At 39.3% G+C, this 21191-nt stretch overlaps 3 protein-coding genes across 3 annotated transcripts; all 3 read left to right on the top strand.

Annotated features, from left to right (window-relative positions):
* The first annotated feature begins 5699 nt into the window (after positions 1-5699).
* Positions 5700-6719, top strand: LOC129429000 (trace amine-associated receptor 4-like). Its single transcript, XM_055185422.2, has one exon. It carries the CDS (start codon positions 5700-5702, stop codon positions 6717-6719), a length of 1020 nt encoding a protein of 339 aa, XP_055041397.2.
* Positions 6720-11212: 4493 nt separating this feature from the next.
* Positions 11213-12304, top strand: LOC129430003 (trace amine-associated receptor 4-like). The gene has a single exon (XM_055187012.2). It carries the CDS (start codon positions 11213-11215, stop codon positions 12302-12304), a length of 1092 nt encoding a protein of 363 aa, XP_055042987.2.
* Positions 12305-19259: 6955 nt separating this feature from the next.
* On the top strand, positions 19260-20279 carry LOC129429066 (trace amine-associated receptor 4-like). Its single transcript, XM_055185541.2, has one exon. The coding sequence runs from the start codon at positions 19260-19262 to the stop codon at positions 20277-20279; it is 1020 nt and encodes a 339-aa protein (XP_055041516.2).
* Positions 20280-21191: the final 912 nt, after the last annotated feature.

The following is a 21191-nucleotide window of genomic DNA, read 5'->3' as shown; positions in this document are numbered from 1 at the left end:
GTGTAGACACTAAAAAAAGTAGTGCCAGATAATATTTGCACCCAATTTTGCACCCATTGGCATTTTGGTCTGAAATTAAGGTGTGTTCAGACACATTGTTGGTGCGTTGCTATTTTGAGGCAACTAAAATGGACTACGCCATTGACCAACTGAAACCTGGTCTAAAGTCTAAAGTAAATGGTGCAATATTGCTTTTGTTATTTCATGAGCGCGTTAGTGTTATAAACGGGATGACAACGCACGTTTGCTTATCACATACATGGATGCGCAGCAGCAGCACACAGACGTTTAAAATATGAAAAATCAAAGAATTAAAATGTAAAAGATTATTATTGAGTCTCTTGGACAAAAATGTGGATCGATTATGAGACAATAGAAGGCGTAAAAGAGCCTGGGTGCCAGACGATCTTAGCCCCGCCCACCACATTTTGAAGAGGGGAAGATCGGTCTGGGGTTTTTCCATTGAGGAGCTACTATGCGAGTCCCAAAGCTGGTCGAACCAATCAAATTGTGAGGGCGGGCCTTATACGATGATGGACAGATGTTTAACAGTAACGTAATCAACCGCGTCACTTATACGATGATGGACAGATGTTTAACAGTAACGTAATCAACCGCGTCACCAAAGAGCGCGTGTGTTGAATCTGTTTACAACGAAATGGCTGCCGCTGGAGAATTCAGATGTGTGGATTCTGACATTGAGTCTGTTCTAAAAGATATCGACAGAGCATTGATTTTAAAAGAGGAACAGAGAAACGCGAGCAAGGCATTTGTTTATGTTTTTGTCGTCCTTCCTACAGGATTCGGCAAAAGTTGGTCGCATTTATGGAGGACAAAGTTAAAGAAGCAACTGAAATGAGTGTCACGGCGATGCAATTCGGCGTGCACGACGAGATGGATATAATTAGCGGTCGTTGCCAGCTTCTTTTCGGAACCCCAGAATCGTGACTGCTGAATAAGTGGAGGGACATGCTAGGCTCCAATATTTTTCAAGCCAACGTAACGTTAATGGGTATTGTTGTGGATGAAGTTCACCTAACGTACAAATGGTAAGAGATAGTCTTACTGTATGACTTAGTAAATACTTAATGTTGTGATATAAATGAAATGTTGTAAACGTAGGTGTTGATGTACGTTGCTAACTCAGACTTAGTATAATCACAATGTTAGTGTCATTGTAGCGAAATAACTAGCAGTTCGGTCAGGCTACAAAAGACGACATTTCAACATGTTACACACTCCGTTGCTCTGATTGGTCGTAGGTCTATCCAATTGAGTGCAGAGGCATTTTTCGGTTGAGACACGCCTCATAATTATAGCTCAATGGAGCGGTATCAGACTCAAATTCTGACTAGAATTGAGTATGACAACGTCAGGCTAGATGGCTTTTAAAGGGGATGAGAGATGAGACTCTTATTGGTTTATTGCACATTACGCCCAAAACACACCTATAACTCATTACAAGAATACGAACAACGCTTTTAGAATGTGCGCTTGGCACACAATCCATTTTCCTATTGTTAAGTTAACACAAGTGGCATCGGACACGCCCGTTTAGATCGTACACTTTAGACAATGCGCTTAGATCATTAAAATAAGACCCATACAGGCTTTTGTTCTTATTAAACGGTGATATATTAAAGCTGACGTAGTTGTAGTTGTGGCACTGCTATGTTCCATTCATGACAACTTATGCTCTCCACTTCTGTTGGCATCTCACAACACTTGCTACAAGAACTATAAATAATGAGTTTCACATTTCACAATTTATATTTAACCCGGGGTTAAGAGATAACCCTGGGTATTCATGATCTGACGTTTTACACTGTGCATTCCTAAACCCTAGGTCAGGTGTCTGAAACCCTGCTCCCTGATCAACTTGATTTGCTGCTTCAGCTGTGTTAATTGGGGTCATAACATGCTATGCTTTCAAAAAACAAGGGTTAAAAGCAGGGTTTAGAACGAAGATAAGCCAGGGTTAAGCGCAGTGTGAAAAGCCCTAGAGTTAATATTTCCAGTTCTGCTTTGAATTTAAAAGTTTAAATGAATAATCACAATTAAGTAGTTGTGTTCTTCTTTTTAGACAACTAGTGTGACAACTAACATGCCGATGGGGCAAATTGGCACAGGTGAACATTGTCTATTCAACGGTCTACAACTCCGTAATGCAATATGAAAATGTAATGAATACAACATATGTGCCCTTCTTTCATTTGGTATAAGATTTATACTATTGTGATGTATGGTGCTCAGTAAATGTTAGACAGTTTGAAAAGTGTGACAACTTACCCCACTCTCCCCTACCGCAAGGAGGAATGAACAAGGACAAAAAAACACATACCTATATAGTGCTGAAACATGCAATAGTGCGGCCACTTCTAAAGAAACCAAATTTAGACTTAAATGTTTTGGCAAACTTTAGACCTGTTTCAAATTTACCTTTTATTTCAAAGATTTTAGAGAAAACAGTGTTGCAACAACTACAGAGTTTTTTGGATAAAAATAAGGTTTTTGAGATTTTTCAATCAGGTTTTAAAAAGTATCATTCGACAGAGACTGCACTCCTGAAGGTCCTAAATGATGTTTTAATATCTGTTGACTCTGGGGTTAGTACCATACTTGTACTACTTGATTTGAGTGCGGCGTTCGATACAATAGACCATTCTATCCTTCTTGCCCGCTTAGAGCAGTGTTTCCCAATCCTGGTCCTCGGGCACCCCCTCCCAGAAAGTTTTAGATGTCTCCTTATTTAAAACACCTGACTCGACTCATTAGCCTCCTTCCAAAATGGTAAACATAGGTGCGTTCCATTCGACCGTAAGTGGACTGCGAAGTGGACTTCACAGGGTATTCCGCCATCTTAAGTGAGATTCCAATCCGAAGGGAGCGAACATGTTCAGTTCGAAGGGCACTGCGCACGGCATAGGGAATCAGGGAACATCGATACATCACTTCACAGGAAGTGGAGAGCGATAATCACCCAACTGTCATTGCGCGCATCACGTGATCACCAGTCAGAACGGTCAGACCGCTATGCAATTATATGACAATCGTCTAAAAACACATATATACACATAATTAACCAAATAAAAGTTTACTTTCATATTTGCATGACAGTTACAGCAGGGCTTCAATTCTGTTAGTCAAATAGCAGCAGTAGTCAATTAAAGTGTATAATAAACATACGTTTTTCATTACGTAGTACTCAATTTTTTTATTGTATAGTGTACATATTTTAAATGTGATAGTAAATAAAAATTAAAATATGAAATGTAGTCCTATATAAATGTATGTTATATCAATCTGCGCGACCCCGTCGTTTACTTCTTTGATGACGTTTGCAGGCCGTTCCAAATGAGCGGTTATTGTCCGTGAAGTCCACTTCAACTGATATACCGTGCTCAGGGAGTAGGGAGCAGTGAACACTCCGCAGGGACCCTGTCGAATGGAACGCACCTCATGTCTCCTTAACAAGCTGATGAGTTAAATCAGGTGTGTTAAATAAAGAAACATCTAAAACTTTCTGGGAGGGGGTGCCCGAGGACCAGGATTGGGAAACACTGGCTTAGAGCATTGTGCGGGTATTAAAGGTGCTGCTCTAGAATGGTTTAAATCTTATTTGTCAAATAGGAAGTTTACTGTTAACATTGGGGAATATTCGTCAGAGGCGGCCGCTCTAACATGTGGTGTTCCTCAGGGATCTATTTTAGCTCCTATCCTCTTTACATTATATATGCTCCCATTAGGATCCATTTTTAGGAAACATGGGTTGTCATTTCATTGCTATGCAGATGACACCCAAGTTTATTTACCCCTTAAACGTAATACTGATGGCTTGGAAACACTTAGGGTTTGCTTATCTGAAGTGAAAGACTGGTTATCATTAAACTTCCTGAATTTTAATGAAAATAAAACTGAAACAATAGTTTTTGGTGCTATAAACTCCCCTAATCAAATAACATTAGGTAATTTAACTATACCTGCAAAGCCTTGGGTCAAGAACCTGGGCTTTGTTTTTGATGATGGCTTAAAATTTAATAAGCAAATAAACACAGTGGTTAAATCATGTTTCTTCCAGTTACGTCTTTTAGCTAAAGTTAAACCTGTTTTATCTTTTAATAATTTTGAAAGATTAATTCACTATTTTTAACATCAAGACTTGATTATTGTAACTGTATTTTGGGATAAGTCAAACAGCATTCTCCCGATTACAGACTGTACAAAATGCGGCGGCAAGACTTCTGACAGGAACAAAAAAACGAGACCATATTACTCCTGTACTACGCTCTCTGCACTGGTTACCTGTACGGTACCGGGTTGATTTTAAAATTCTCCTCTTAGTATTTAAATCTCTTAATGGTATGGCCCCTCCTTATCTCTCCGATTTGTTGACTGAACACTATCCAGTCATGTCTCTTCGGTCAGCCAATCAGAGACTGCTACGTATTCCGAAAACAAAACTGAAAAATAAGGGAGATCGTGCTTTCTCGATAGCTGCCCCCAGACTGTGGAATGCGTTGCCTGTTAGTATCCGCTTTTCTCCTTCCATATCGGTTTTTAAGGTTAGGTTGAAAACTCACCTTTTTGGATTAGCATATGGTCCAGGATGAAATATGTTGTATATTTATCTTGTGTTTGTATGGTGTTTTACAGTTGTGATTCTTTTTTTTTTATCTGTTATGTATAATTTTTAGAGTTTTTATTGATGTGAAGCACACTGGTCAACTAGTGTTGTATGTAGTAGTGCTAAACAAATAAAGTGACATTGACATTGACATTGACATTGTATAGTAGCACAACACTGCTTATTTGGAGGGTAGTGGCAGTTGCTGTGTAATTTCTTTCTTTTCTAATCCATTTTCGAATGTCCATGCTAAAATTAGTTAATGCAATATACAACCTTGAAATTATGGGATGTTCGTAGCCTTTGTGTTTGCTTTCTGTAATGCAAGAAATTTTTCGTAATGTTAGCTTGGGGGAACATGCTTAGTCAAGCGACCAATCGAAATTCAACCTTGCCTCACAGATCACTGTTGGAAGGCAATAAAATAGGCAAATGTGATTTTTAAATAGCACATTTTCTCATTAAAATTCTATTCAACATTAATAGTAATATGTTGGGGCAGGACAGTGCCGAACACCCCCGTGGCGTCAGCCCTGCTGTTGACATATTAATTTTACAGCACTTTTAAGAATGTCTTTATTTTAATGTAGGGTTATGCACTCTACCAATTTATCTTAATTTTTCTTGTTAAATATTTTGGGGGTTTTAATGCCTTGATATTTTGATAATATATAACTAACTTTATACGGCGAGTAAGGATATGCCATTTCAATTAATGCTTTGACCTCGTCCTCTTTCTTGCTTGCATCCTAGCAGGGTGGAGCTAAGACGCGTGGAAAGGAATTGAGGAAGGAAATGAGAATGCACAAATAAGAATTGAGAAGCATGAACAATGTTTGTGTGTCAGTTAGTTACGTATACAGCTGGGGAGGGGTTTAGACCTGACCTGTATATATGAACACATCCAAGCTATATCAAGTTCATTTTGGAGGAGTTAGATTGAATGGGGATGTATTGTATTTATGTTCATGTTTCTTTATATATTTACCTTAACCATTTTGTAATGAATTTGTTTAAATTTTGGGTAATAAATGTCTGTCTGTTTACAATTACAAAGGAAGTCCTGTCAGACGCAATGTCTTTCAATGAGACTGAGAATATTTTCCTGTGTTATCCTTTACATCAAAACTCTTGTCCTAGAGCTCATCGTCTCACTGTTGTTAAAATGGCAATGTATGCTGTAATGTTACTCATAATCCTCATGACAGTTTTTGGGAATCTGCTGATCATCATCTCCATCTCTCACTTCAAACAGCTTCAGTCTCCAACTCATCTGATCGTTCAGTCATTGGCTGTGTGTGACTGTCTGCTGGGTTCACTGGTGATGCCCTACAGTATGGTGCGAGCGGTCGAGGGCTGCTGGTTTTTGGGAGATGTTGTTTGTAAAGTTCATTCTAGCTTGGACATGACCCTCTGTATCTCTTCTTTACTACATCTTAGTTTAATATCTATAGATAGATACTGGGCCATCTGTGACCCTCTGAAGTACAGAATGAGGGTCACAAACACCACTGTGACTGTATTTATCACCTTTACATGGATCTTTTCATTTGTGTACAGCTTTAGCATTGTGTTTTCAGGGGTGAATGCTGTTGGTCTTGAAGCTTTTATATTACAGATGTCTTGTTTTGGTGGCTGTGTTCTGTTTTTAAACAAAGAATGGGCAGTAACTTGTGTAATATTGGCATTTATTATTCCAGGGACTATAATGAGCTCTCTGTATATCATCATATTCACTGTTGTGAAAAAACATGCAAAGGTTTTGTCAGAGAAAGTGTCTGTGACCACCACAGGTGTTAACAGTCAAAGCTCTGCACACAGAGAAAGAAAAGCAGCTAAAACTCTGGCTCTTGTTATGGGCGTTTTCTTTATCTGCTGGCTGCCTTTTTCTATTGCCACTGCTGTTTTTCCTTTTTTTAATTTTGTGACCCCAGGCGTTGTTTTTCAGGCTTTACTTTGGTTTGCATATTTTAACTCAGCTTGTAATCCTTTGATCTATGGATTTTTCTATCCTCGCTTTCAGAAGGCCTTTAAGACTCTCATATTCACTTATATCTGTGGATTCAATTATTCACATACTCTGACATTTGAATGAATACAGTTTCTGATAATCAATGACTGAATAAATACTGTGAAGCTGATTGTGTTGAGGTAATAAATTCCTTAGAACAAAGTTTACATTTAGTTTTACATGCTATGGTTTAATTATGAATAAATATTTTGCTTATTTGACATTATTGCAAACATAGAGTAAATATTTGATACAGTTTAAAAACAAAGCAGCCTGCAGGCCTGTATTGATCTTAATGAGAACATCATAATAATCATATTAAATCAGTTTTATAATAAACAGGAGTTAAACAACACAATGAACAAAAAGTGTCAAACATTGTTAGGTCTGATATGTGTTTTTATGTGTTGTGTAGCTTTTCACTGTTTAAAATTTACCGTATTGTAGTCAACCATTTAATAGGACTGGTTGACATAAATAATATTCACTAGAATTTACTGTCTGCACACCATCTTAAGATACTCTTTTTTTTATATATATTTATAATAATTAAATTTGGTAGAATAAGGCCAGATGATGGCTTATATATGATTTCAGTCTGACATATCAGGTGTTTGCATCATAATTCGCAGACTATGGTTCTGTGGTCTGATAACTGCACCATGGTAAATTTCATTTTAAGTGATTCAAGGATATTTAATACATTTGAAAGCATTTAGGGTTGATCATGATTCTCAATGCTTGGACAAACAGGGTTGGTCTGATGCAAGATTTGACAGCAAATCTGTGACACCTGGATAAGTGACTCTCAGTAATGAGATGTGATGACCTTTGAGAGGTCAATTTTGTAAAAAGTGAGAATTTATAATAAGACTCCTGGGTGCTGCTGTGTGTTTGTGTGATAAACTCAGACATTGCATCATAACTAAACATAACTCTGTGTGTGTCGGTGTGGTGTGGTGTGTGTGTGTGTGTGTGTGTGTGTGTGTGTGTGTGTGTGTGTGTGTGTGTGCGTGCGTGCGTGCGTGTGTGCGTGCGTGTGTGTTTGAATGAGTGTCATTTGTAAATGTATTACATAAACAGATCAAACACTGTGGTCAAGTATAAAATATTTATTTACAAATATAAACTGCATATGAATTTTATTTATAAAGGGTCTCCATAAGTCTGTAGGGTTCGGTGCATTTTAATTTGGAGAGAGGTTTATTTGAAAAAAAAGTATTCATTATATTCATATAAGCGGATGATAAATAACATAGCAAGCAGTTACAACTGTCCTGCAGCTTTTCTTCATCTTATAATTTTGTAAAAACAATAATATACTTTTAGGTTTAAATGTGATTTTAAAAATGTCACTTTATTCTTAGGTGACCTGAAGAACCAATAATGCTGAGTTGTGTTTTTAAATCTCAAGCGCTTTTGTTAGAAATGTCATATTTTTCCAGCAAATTAATAAGCCTCTTAAATCTCTGAATAAATATTTGTAAATTCCACATTTCATCAAACATGGCTGACTTCCTGTTAGGTGGAGTCAAACACAACTTTGTAAACTTGACTCTACGGGTGTTTCCCAAAACACAAACACAATGGTGGCACCACCAACTTTAAGTCATGAAGGATGATAAGGGGAAGAGTTTCGCCTCCAGAACATACACTGTAAAAAAAAGATGGACGTAGTGTCCATGACGTCATCCATAGGTTTCGGAAGATCGTTTTTGAAGCTTAAAATAGGCTGTGTCTGCCATCCCATCTTGCCTGTGCACTACTCGTGGATTTACGAAAATAGGTAAAGAGACGGGACGTAGGTGAAGCTGAGGTGGCTGGTTGCTGAAACCACACCCGCCTACAGTAGCTTGACTCAAATGACAGCAGTGGTTGTTCAACCGTCACTCAAGCAGCCACGCCCTTAATTATGAAATACTTGCACCCTTCTCACAGATGTCATGAAGGGCAAAATTAGTTATACAGACCAAAAACTATTTTTGTACCAGGCTGTAAACACATTATTTTCTACTGTAAAGTTGTCATTTTAACATGGGGGTCTATGGGAATTTACTCCCTTTTGGAGCCAGCCTCTTGCGGCCAGTCAATGAATTGCAGTTTAAATCACTTCCGTATTGGCTTCACCAGAGAGATTGGAAGATTGACACTCAATCTACAACAAATGCATGACACCCATGGCCGCACCTAAAATATGTTTTCACAATAAAGATGAATAAGGGCAATTACAATACTGTATGTGATTAAGTCGTGTCAACTTTGCTTGCCTAAAGTTAAACCATTCGAAATATCAGCGTAATTCTAGAAATCCACTGAGTACAAGGATTGTTCGGGTTTCCGAGAAGACACATAACAAAGAAACCTGTCAAAAGCAGCTGCCTTCAAAATCTCATTGGAGGAAAACATTTTACGGTTCCCATTCTCCCCATGACAACAGTTTTCGAGACATCAAAAATCCATTCGCAATTTAGAATCTTGCATGTTTTGCTATAATGCTGGCCAAATTTGGTGGTAGTCACATAAATCCCCTACGTGGATTACTTAAAGGGAAACTCCACTGTTTTGAAAATATGGTCATTTTCCAGCTCTCCTAGAGTTAAACATTAGATTTGTACCGTTTTGGAATCCATTCAGCTTAATGTTTTTCACTTTTAGCATTGCTTAGCATAATCCATTGAATCTGATTAGTCCATTAATGTTGCGCTAAAAAATAACCAAAGAGTTTTGATATTTGTTCCTATTTTAAAACTTGACTCTGCTGTAGTTACATTGTGTACTAAGACCGACGGAAAATTAAAAGTTGTGATTTTCTAGGCAGATATGGTTAGGAACTATACTCTCATTCTGACGTAATAATCAAGGACTTTGCTGCTGTAACATGGCGCTGCGTAATATCGTTGCAATATCATATAGTCAACTTCGTGTTCACATGTGGTCCAGATCACTGTAATCTGACGTTAGCACAATTTTCGTATTTTTTGTCTTGAAGGTCCCGTTTTTCCTGTGTTTTTTAAGCTATGATTGTGTTCATGGTGCGCAATATAACATGTGCAGCCGCGGACGTGAGACTGCATAAACATCATTGTAACTTTGAAGCATTAAATCTTCAAAATATATGGTCATGCGGCACATCGTTTGAAAGCTTAGACTCAGGATTCCATTAAGCCAAACACACAAAGCATAATATGATTTTTAGCAGTCATAAAACTGTAGTTATTAGTTACCTCAACCCAGAGCGGCGGGTTATTTACTTTCTGCTACTTCACATGTTCAAGAAACATCATCCTGTTTGATCTATAAGCTTGTTTTCTAATGGGGACCACAAAATGTCCCCACAAGGTCATAAAAATACTGGTATTCCTATCTTTGTGGGGAAAATTGGTTAATTATAGTAACACGCAGCATTTATTGTCAGTAACGGTAACGGCGTTATAGCGAGGGAAACAGTAATTTATTTGATTACTTGTTACTGAAAAAATAAAGGCGTTAGTATTGCCGTTTATTTATAGCGCTGCTATTCCCATCACTGGCTCCTACGCATGTCTGTAATGTCTGCTTCAGCTGTGTTTATTTGGGGTCATAACATGCTAAGCCTTCATTTTTTATACTGCATGCATTTGGCACCGCAATGCGGTATTAACCCCACAAAAGCAAGGCTAACCCTGCTTCCGGGTTTCATAACCCTGGGTTAATTTCAAGGATAACTCCGCTTATAAATTACAAGTGTAAGAGGATCCTTAACCTAGGGTTAAAAGCAGGGTTTAGAACGAAGATAAGCCAGGGTTAAGCGCAGTGTGAAAAGATCTAGAGTTAATATTTCCAGTTTTGGTTTTGAATTAAGTAGTTGTGTTCTTCTTTTTAGATAATCTAGTGTGACAACTTATTGTCACAAGTGAACATTCTCTATTCAACAGTCAACAACTCTGTAATTAGATAAGATATGAAAATGTAATGAATACAACATATGTGCCCAAGACTTTCTTTTTTCATTTGGTATAAGATTTATACTATTGTGATGTATGGGGGTCAGTAAATGTTAGACAGTGTGAAAAATGTGACAACTTACCCCACTCTACCCTACCGCAAGGATGTGAGGATCGAGGAAAAACCGCATTCCTATATATATTAGCACGACACTGCTTATTTGGAGCACAGACCCAGAGGGTAGTGTCAGTTGCTGTTTAATTTCTTTCTTTTCTAATCAATTCGAATGTGCATGGTGAAATTAGTTAATGCAATATACAACCTTGAAATTATGGGATGTTCTTAGCCTTGGCCAATTCACTTAATGCTTTGACCTCGTCCTCTTTCTTGCTTGCATCCTAGCAGGGTGGAGGTAAGACACGTGGAAAGGAATCGAGAAAAGGAAATGAGGATTTAGAAGCATGAACAATGTTTGTGTATCAGTTAGTTACGTATACAGCTGGGGAGGGGTTGAGACCTGACCTGATGTGTATAAATGAACACATCTGAGCTATATCACTTTCATTTTGGAGAAGTTAGATTTAATGGGCATGTACTCAATTTATGTTCATGTTACTTTATATATTTACCTTAACCATTTTGTAATTTCTAAAATGAATTTGTTTAAATTTTGGGTGATAATTGTCTGTCTGTTTACAATTACAAAGGAAGTCCTCTCAGACGTGATGCCTTTCAATGTGACTGAGAACATTCTCCTGTGTTATCCTTTACATCCAAACTCTTGTCCTAGAGCTCAACGTCTCACTGTTGTTAAAGTGGCAATATACGCTTTCATTTCACTCATGATCCTCATGGCAGTTTTTGGGAATCTGCTGATCATCATCTCCATCTCTCACTTCAAACAGCTTCAGTCTCCAACTCATCTGATCGTTCAGTCATTGGCTGTGTGTGACTGTCTGCTGGGTTTACTGGTGATGCCCTACAGTATGGTGCGATCTGTCGAGGGCTGCTGGTTTTTAGGAGATGTTATTTGTAAAGTTCATTCTAGTTTGGACATGACCTTCTGTACTTCTTCTTTAATACATCTTAGTTTAATATCTATTGATAGATACTGGGCCATCTGTGACCCTCTGAAGTACAAAATGAGGATCACAGACAACACCGTGGCTGTATTTATCACCTTTACATGGATCTTTTCATTTGTGTACAGCTTTAGCATTGTGTTTTCAGGGGTGAATGTTATTGGTCTTGAAGCTTTTATATTACAGATGTCTTGTTTTGGTGGCTGTGTTCTGTTTTTAAACAAAGAATGGGCACTTACTTGTGTAATATTGGCATTTATTATACCAGGAACTATAATGAGCTCTCTGTATATCATCATATTCAATGTTGTTAAAAAACACGCAAAGGTTTTGTCAGAGAAAGTGTCTGTGACCACCACAGGTGTTAACAGTCAAAGCTCTGCACACAGAGAAAGAAAAGCAGCTAAAACTCTGGCTCTTGTTATGGGCGTTTTCTTTCTCTGCTGGCTGCCTTTTTCTATTGCCATTGCTGTTTTTCCATTTTTTAATTTTGTGAACCCAGCTGATGTTTTTCAGGCTTTACTTTGTTTGGGATATTTTAACTCAGCTTGTAACCCTTTGATCTATGGATTTTTCTATCCTCGCTTTCAAAAGGCCTTTAAGACTCTCATATTCACTTATATCTGTGGATTCAATCATTCACAAACTCTTACATTTGAATAAATACAGTTTCTGAAGATAAATAATAGCCAGTGAATGAATAAATGTTGTGAATCTGATTGTGTTGAGGTAATAAATTCCTTAGAATAAAGTTTATATTTTAAAGTTTCATATTTTAAAGTAGTTTCACATGGTATAGTTTATTTATGAATACATGTTTTTCTTATTTGACATTATTGCAAACATACAGTAAATATTTGATATAGTCTAAAAACAAAGCAGCCTGCAGGCCTGTATTGATCTCAATGAGAACATCATACATATTAAATCAGTTATTATAATGAACAGCAGAGGTTAACAACACAATGATCAAAAAGTGTCAAACAATGTAAGATTAGAGCTGTATTTTTTATGTGTTGTGTAGCTTTCCAGTGTTTGAATTATTATTAAATTGAAGTCAACGACTCAAAAGGTTTTATGTCACTGGTTGACATAAATAATATTCACTAGATTTTATGGTCTGCACACCATCTCAAGATACATTTCTTTTTTATATATATATTTTCTTCAAGTATTTCTAATAGTTAAAAGCTAAATATGGTAGAATAAGGCCAGATGATGACTTATATATGATACTGACATATCAATTGTTTGCATCATAAATCCTAGACGGTTCTGTGGTCTGATAATTGCACCATAGTAAACATGGTACAAAAAGTCACATTTCATTTTAAATGATTCAAGGTTATATCATACATTTAAAAGCATTAAGGATTGAACACTAAGACCCTCCATGCTTGGACAAACAGGGTTGATCTGATGCAAGATTTGACAGCAAATTTGTGACACCTGGATGTGTGCGTGTGTGTCTGTTCAAATGTTATTTGTAAATGTTTTAAAAACATATCAAACACTGTTGTCAAGTATAAAATATTAATTTACAAACTGCATATGAAATATATTTATAAAGGGTCTCAATAAGTATATTCATTATGTTACAGTAAGTCATTTGGACTATAATTGGATGATAAATAACAGCAAGCATTTACAATACTGTCCTGCAGCTTTTCTTCATCTACAAATATTTCAACATATTTTGTAAAACAATAATATACATTTTAGCTTTTAAATGTGGTATTAAAAATTACATTTTATTCTTAGGTGGCCCTGCAGACTCAATAATGCTGATTTGTGCTTTGAAATATCAAGTGCTTGTGTTAGAAATTTCATATTTTTTCCAACGATTTCATAAGCTTTATAGCCTAGAAATCTAGACGCACCCTAGCGGCCGCAAAATATATTTGCTGCCAGGGTTTAGTCTAGGCACTCACAATACACTTAACAGCTCCAAAAACCAAAATTTGGTCAGGCCAATCACATCGTGTGTAGCGTCTGTGGGGCGGGCTTAACATGATGACGACAGAGCTGCCTTCGACGGTTCCTACTTGAAAACAAAGAATGACTGCTGCTGCTGGCGAACAGCTTTTTTTGAAGCGGCTTTGGCCGCGACTCTGGAGGACTTAGACTTATGTTTTTCTTTGAGAGAAGAGCAAATAACCCTACTGAAGTCCTTTTTAAGCAAGAAAGATGTGTTTGGAGTTTTGCCGACTGGTTACGGTAAAAGTTTGATATACCAATTAGCTCCACCGGTGGGGAAACGCAGGGGACTGATACGTCACCTTCTTCGTTGCTCTGATTGGTCATAGCGCTATCCTATTGCGTACAGAGGCATTTTGAGGGACAACCTTATATCCCGCCCCTTGCATTGAGCCGTTTGTGTGAAGAGTTGCCAGACCTTACATCTTGATGTAGGTCTGGCTAACCAGGCTATAAGCTTTATAAATCTCTGAGTAAATAAATTCCACATTCCATCCAACATGGCTGACCTCCTGTTGGGTGGAGTCAAACACAACCTTGTAAACTTGACTCTATGGGTGTTTCTCAAATGTGAGGACGTATACTAGAAAGGCAGCATATCTCAGCTGCTATGTCATCATCATGCATTGATTGAAGGACATCCTAATTTCAAGGGAGCTTCAATGGCAGCCTTTGTTTTGTGTCGCATTGGGTTGCATTGGCCTCTTTAGAAGGACCCTTGAAGTGTATCACTTCTGGCCTCAATTAACCCACAATTATTTGCACACATTCCAGAAACTTTGCGAAAATCAAGTAGGCACTTACACGTTTCCCAATTTCATTCTGAAACACAAGCAAAAAACAACAACAACAACAACAAATGGTAGCAAACAAGTTGGCACAGAGCTCACTCAATTTTGTTATGACATATAATGCAAAAACATGTTTTTAGAGAAGACAACATTTATGTTTTGTTGTAAATTATTAACATATTAATTTTAAACTGCCCATGTTGTAAAGAATTGGGAACTGGGAGACCACAAACCATCTAATTCAGGCTGTTGAGGAAGACTCAAACCCCAAAGCGCCAGAAGGACTGGTCTAAGAAGGATGCAGTCTCCAGAGGAGGCAACTAAACATTTGAGAAACATCCTACATGATGAGAACAATGGTCATACTAAGTCCCGTGAGCATGTATGCAACTCATCCCAAACATTGCCTGTGTTTGGGGATGCTATTTAAGTTAATGGCCACACCCAGGCCTGTTCACCTCAGAGTTTTTTTATTTTCACCAAGCATGGCACATATGCTAAGTTTTTTGAGCATGTTAAGTGCTTCACCTTAAGACTGTCCCTGTGTCCTCCAGCTCTCCTGATTGTCGCCAATGCCATGTTGGCGCAATGGATCATCGCAAGTGCCATGTTCGCTCACCTAAACATCACGAGCGGTAAAAAAATAAAATAAAAATAAATTGAATTGAGTGTGATGCTCACTCTCCTAAACTTTGTGATGTGAGTGCTCGCTCTCCTGACTCCATCGAAGGGGCACACTCGCCCTCCTAAACCCTCTGTCACAAGGTGACAATCTTTTTTTCTTTGGGGCGGAACCAAAATTATAGAAGTTTTGGTTCCGCCCGGACCGGAAAAGACGAACACCGGACTTCCGGTAAGCGCCGCGAGTGGGAAAATCGGCGAATTGGACGCAGCTGTGCGTAGTTAAGAGGAGCGGCCGATGATTGGAGGATACGCTGAACAGGGCAGTATTTAGAAGCAGCAAAAATCACAGTTAAGGGCGATTGACACGAGAGGCGATTGACACGGGGAAGCTCGTCTGCCTAAGGCAGAAAGATGATCCGCACCTTTTGAAGAGCCTGCAGGCTCTGTTGATCCGGGCTGTGCTACGAAGCGCGCGGAAAGAGGACAGGAGCCACGAGAGGCGAAAGAAAGGCAGGACGGGAAGAGAGAGTAAAGGAGCACCCCGAAGAGAGCTTTTTGGCGGAAACCGTATGGTTGTGGAAGACATCGCGAACCTTAAAGGTTGAGAAGTGAACGGAGTACATTTCAAACGGAGATAAAGGAAAAGGGGATTGAAAACGGCATTGATGTGAGTACTAAGATCAAGTTGAAAGCATCCTGTATATTTACCTGGCTTTATGTTGGATTCCTCCAGGAGAAGGAGGGCGGCCCCACCCCTAGCATAGCGTGGTGGGTGAGCCGAAGGAATATTTATTGAAGCAGTCACAACGACGACATCACTAGCTAGGCCGCATATTTCATCGCCAGATCCGAACCAAGCGAAGGAAGGAAGACGGGTGTCCTTTTTGTACACTGAGCGTGGTGGGTGAGTCCTTGTACGGTGAACACCTTTAATTTTGACGTGGTGCTGTATATTTGCTGTGGGTTGCTGGGTATTGCTGTGTGTGTCCTGTCAGATAAACCCCCGCCTTCACGCACTTCGTTGAGGAAGGACAAAGAGGCTGCTGATCCTAGCCTATTCCAGTACAGCATATGTTGTGAGCGTGCTTCAGATCTCGGGAAATAGCACGGTGCCTTGGGACAATCTTTTTCCGTCTGGACCTTGGGCGGATGTGAAGGGTGGCAGTAAGGAGCTGAAGAAACAGCAGAGGTGTGAGTACGATTTGGGGGCATTACCATTGATACTTTCATTTGCATAAAGATTGTTGTTGCAGAGAGAGAGGTGGAGGAATTCCATCGTCCCGTGGCCTCTACAAAGGGGCGCCCCTGTCCAGAGTTCGAACACCTGACGGCAGCGAAGAGAGGGAAGCGCTCGGCCCGGTGAGACGTTGAGATATCCCACCCCTCTGCCACCACCGAGTAGTCGAGAGGGTTCGCCCCCGACGCCAAGTAGGAACTACTTACCCCATCAGACGCCTCGTAAAGTGCTGTAAGTCCGCCACTGCTGCCAGTTGATACCTGTAGAGGGAAAAGGAGAGAGTGAATAATCTGAGGAGAAAACGAGAAGACCTGTACTTGCGGTACGCCGAGTCCAGCCAAGAGGTGAGAACCACTGTGCTTTTGTGTCCCAGTCGATACCTGTGGAGATAAAAGGAGAGAGAGTGAATAATCTGAGGAGAAATCGAGGAGACCCGTACTTACAGTACGCCGAGTCCAGCCAGGAGGTGAGAGCCATCCAAAGCAGAGTAACTGTGCCCCTTGTGTTTCCAGTGGTGGCCTGTGGAAAGAGAGAGAGAAAATGAGCGACCCGAAGAGGAACTGTGTGAAATCCAGCCGGTGAAAATACAAGAGCCTGAAGAGGGCGTTATTTTAAGTTCCCCTTCCTCCCTCCCCTATTTATTATTTTAAGTAATTTAAATAAAGTACATTTTAATTTTATGCTTACCTTGTGTGTCTGGTCATTGGGGTGGCTTTGGGGACCTCCTCGAGGTGGAAAAAGGGGCGTGACCTTATTTACATCTGGGTCCACCCCGACCTGTGACACCTCCCCAACACCCTACATCTCCATTAACTATGCCAAGAGCTCCTATCCTGAACTCAACCCAGAGCTGGAGCTAGAGGTAGTTGTGACGGCCATGATGGCGCTGACCTTAGAGTGTGTCTGGGCCACACACACACACACCCCTTATCATTCCCAATAAGATGCACACTCCAAGTCTCCGTGAGGTGCATGCTCGTTCACCTGATTACAGCAAAGTGTCCTTTGTCTCACCTGAACTCATTCCAGTGCCCGTTGGCTCTCCTGAACTCTGCCCAGTGCCCACTGGCTCTCCTAAATTCTGCCCAGTGCACACTGGCTTTCTTGAACTTTGCCCAGCACCCCCGTATCTCCTGAACAATTCTCGGAGCCCCCACTCTAGCCTGAACTCTCCCCAAGCTCTTACGCTTCCCTGAACACACTCCCCTGAGCTTCTCCAAGAAAATTATGGTCATCTGCCTCTCCTACTCTCCTGTCTCCTGAGTTGCGGCCTCTGTGACTTTTGTCTTTTTAACCTCATGTGGCTTCTGGTGTGGGCTGCACCCCTGTAGCTCCCAATTTGGACCCCAGTGCAGGCCGCAAAGCCTTGGCCTCCTGAACTACCCACACCTCCCTGACCCACCCCCCCATAGATTCTCTGTTGTTTTGGCGTTACAGACTGGGATTGTCACGGTCGGTCATGGAAGCATTGCGGCTAATGAAGGCGAAATCCTCGGTTCTGGAATTCTGATAGTCACCGTATCATCACTAGGGATCACAAGTACCCATTTTTAATGGTTTAGATCTAATCTCTCTGATAGATCCTTCAGGGTGTCATGGAGGGGCAAGTTGTCCACAGCCCACCAGATGGTCACTGGGATCCTCAGGGATCAGTGCTTGGTCCACTCCTTTTCTCCATCCACACAACATTCTTAGGCCCTATTATACAGGCACATGGCTTCTCCTACCACTGCTATGCTGGTAATGACACTCAGATCTTCTGATTTCACCCAGATGATACCACCATAGCCGCATGCATTACAGCCTGCTTAGCCAACATCTCAGCTTGGATGAAGAAACACCAACAAACACACCTCTTATATCTAAAAAAAAATCAACTAACTCTTTTTTCTCTCAACAGGCATTGTTTCGGAATTATGAAAACTCGTAATTCGTTATAAGCACTTCTTGTATTATTGCCTCCCTATGACAAATCGCCTAAATGTACGTTATTTGTATCTGAATGTCCTGGTTCCCTCGTCTCCTTCGAACAAGCTATGTGACAGTGTGATTGGCGGTAGGTTCATTTTCTGTGAGACCGTCCCGGCCAATCAACTTTAAATGCACGTTTTAGTGGTTACCTTGGGGTCATCATCAGATAACAAAGAAAAAAATGTATGCATGGCAAATTGTATACAAGGCTAAAAGGGTTTCTTTCTGTCTGACTGGTGAGTGCGGGGCTGCAGACTGCATACATGTCGATGCCGTTTACATTCAGGTCCGGTTAAAAAAATTGCCACTTGTTTTGGGTCAGACTCGGATCTAATTTTCTTGGGTTTGTCTCCGGTTGGGTTCGGGTAAAAAGCAATTCGGGTCATTTTGGGTCGGGTAATTTTTTTTTTTTTGGACTCGAGAAGACCAAAAGTACACCTTTGTACATAAAGAGTTCATATTAGCAAATCAGAGGTACATAATAGTACCTTAAAAGTAAGTATTGGTACCAAATGTATACATATCTGTATCTAATAGTACATATTTAGACCTATTAAAAGGGTACTGCCTCAGTGACAGCTGGGGTACATATTTTGACCATTTTATTTTAACAGTGCACTCCATTAACCTTTAATTCAAGACATACAGTTCCATTTTTTCTAATCTCATGAGTCACAACGTTTGTGTATCAGTTAGTTACGTGTACAACTGGGGAGGGGTTGAGACCTGATCTGATCTGTATATATGAACACATCCGAGCCATATCAAGTTTATTTGAGAAGTTAGATTGAATAGACATGTACTGTATTTAAGTTAATGTTTCTTGAGATATTTGCCTTAACCATGTTGCAATATGTAAAATGATTTTGTTTAAACTTTGGGTTATAATTGTCTGTCTGTTTACAATTACAAAGGAAGTCATCTAAGTCACAATGTCTTTTAATGGGACGGTTTACAATTTGGTCAATACTTGTTTGACTTTTTACTTTTACAACTGATGTATCGGGTTTTGGATGCAATGTCTTCTAATGAGACTGAGAATATTCTCCTGTGTTATCCTTTACATCCAGACTCTTGTCCTAGAGCTCATCGTCTTACTGTAGTTAAAGTGACAATGTACACTGTAATGTTACTTATAATCCTCATGACAGTTTTTGGGAATCTGCTGATCATCATCTCCATCTCTTACTTCAAACAGCTTCAGTCTCCAACTCATCTGATCGTTCAGTCATTAGCTGTGTGTGACTGTCTGCTGGGTTCACTGGTGATGCCCTACAGTATGGTGCGATCTGTCGAGGGCTGCTGGTTTTTGGGAGATGTTATTTGTAAAGTTCATTCTAGCTTGGACATGACCCTCTGTATTTGTTCTTTAATACATCTTAGTTTAATATCTATTGATAGATACTGGGCCATCTGTGACCCTCTGAAGTACAAAATGAGGATCACAAACAACACTGTGACTGTATTTATCACATTTACATGGATCTTTTCATTTATGTACTGCTTTAGCATTGTGTTTTCAGGGGTAAATGTTGTTGGTATGGAAGCTTTTATATTACAGATGTATTGTTTTGGTGGCTGTGTTCTGTTTTTAAACAAAGAATGGGGACTAACTAGCGTAATCTTGTTATTTATTATTCCAGGAACTATAATGAGCTCTCTGTATATCATCATATTCAATGTTGTGAAAAAACACGCAAAGGTTTTGTCAGAGAAAGTGTCTGTGATCACCACAGGTGTTAACAGTCAAAGCTCTGCACACAGAGAAAGAAAAGCAGCTAAAACTCTGGCTCTTGTTATGGGCGTTTTCTTTCTCTGCTGGCTGCCCTGTTCTATTGTCAATGCTGTCGACCCTTTCCTTAATTTTGTGACCCCAGGCGTTGTTTTTGAGGCTTTAATTTGGTTTGCATATTTTAACTCAGCTTGTAATCCTTTGATTTATGGATTTTTTTATCCTCGCTTTCAGAAGGCCTTTAAGACTCTCATATTCACTTATATCTGTGGATTCAATCATTCACATACTCTGACATTTGAATGAATACAGTTTCTGATAATCAATGACTGAATAAATATTGTGAAGCTGATTGTGTTGAGGTGATACATTTCTTAGAATAAAGTTTATATTTTAAGGTTTCATATATTAAAGTAGTTTCAGATTCTATAGTTTATGTATTAAAAAATATTTTGCTTATTCAACATTATTGCAAACATAAAGTAAATATTTGATACAGTCTAAAAAACAAAGCAGCCTGCAGGCCTGTAATGATCTCACATCATACATATTAAATCAGTTATTATAATAAACAGGAGTTACAACTGCACCATAGTAAAGACACTGTAAAGCCAGTTCGTAATGTTAATTTTAAGTGATTCAAGGTTATTTAAGAAATTTTACAGCATTTAGGCTTGAACACTATATGATCCTCAATGCTTGGACAAACAGGGTTGATCTGATGCAAGATGTGACTGGAAATCTATGACACCTTGATAAGTGACTGTCAACAATGAGAGGAGATGACTTTTGAGAAGTAAATGTTGTTAAAAGTGAGAAATTATAATAAGACTCCTGGGTGCTGCAGTGTGTTTGTGTGATAAACACTGATATTGCATCATAACTAAGCATAACACCGAATGTGTGTGCCTGGTAAAAATATTGTGTGTGTGTGTGTGTGTGTGTGTGTGTGTGTGTGTGTGTGTGTGTGTGTGTGTGTGTGTTCTGGTAAAGTTAGGAATATCAGTACATTTATGACATTTTACCCACATTTCTTACCAAAAACATTGTGAGAGCAGAGTAGGCCGAGAACAGAGAAAGCACTTATTTCAATTGCCCAATTTCGTTCTAAAATACAAGCCAAAACATCTCTGCACAGAGCTCTCCCAATTTAATTATGTCATATTAGGCAAAAACTTGTTTTTAGAGAAGACAACATTCATGTTTTACCCTTTTTTT

The sequence above is a fragment of the Misgurnus anguillicaudatus genome, chromosome 18 (assembly GCF_027580225.2).
Source record: "Misgurnus anguillicaudatus chromosome 18, ASM2758022v2, whole genome shotgun sequence".
Taxonomy (NCBI): domain Eukaryota; kingdom Metazoa; phylum Chordata; class Actinopteri; order Cypriniformes; family Cobitidae; genus Misgurnus; species Misgurnus anguillicaudatus.
Note: the sequence above shows the minus strand (reverse complement) of the source record. Positions and strands in the feature narration are given on the sequence as shown.

Bases quoted from the DNA above. Each gene is read 5' to 3' on its own strand.
- LOC129429000 (XM_055185422.2), top strand. From the start codon at position 5,700: ATGTCTTTCAATGAGACTGAGAATATTTTCCTGTGTTATCCTTTACAT.
- LOC129430003 (XM_055187012.2), top strand. From the start codon at position 11,213: ATGAATTTGTTTAAATTTTGGGTGATAATTGTCTGTCTGTTTACAATT.
- LOC129429066 (XM_055185541.2), top strand. From the start codon at position 19,260: ATGTCTTCTAATGAGACTGAGAATATTCTCCTGTGTTATCCTTTACAT.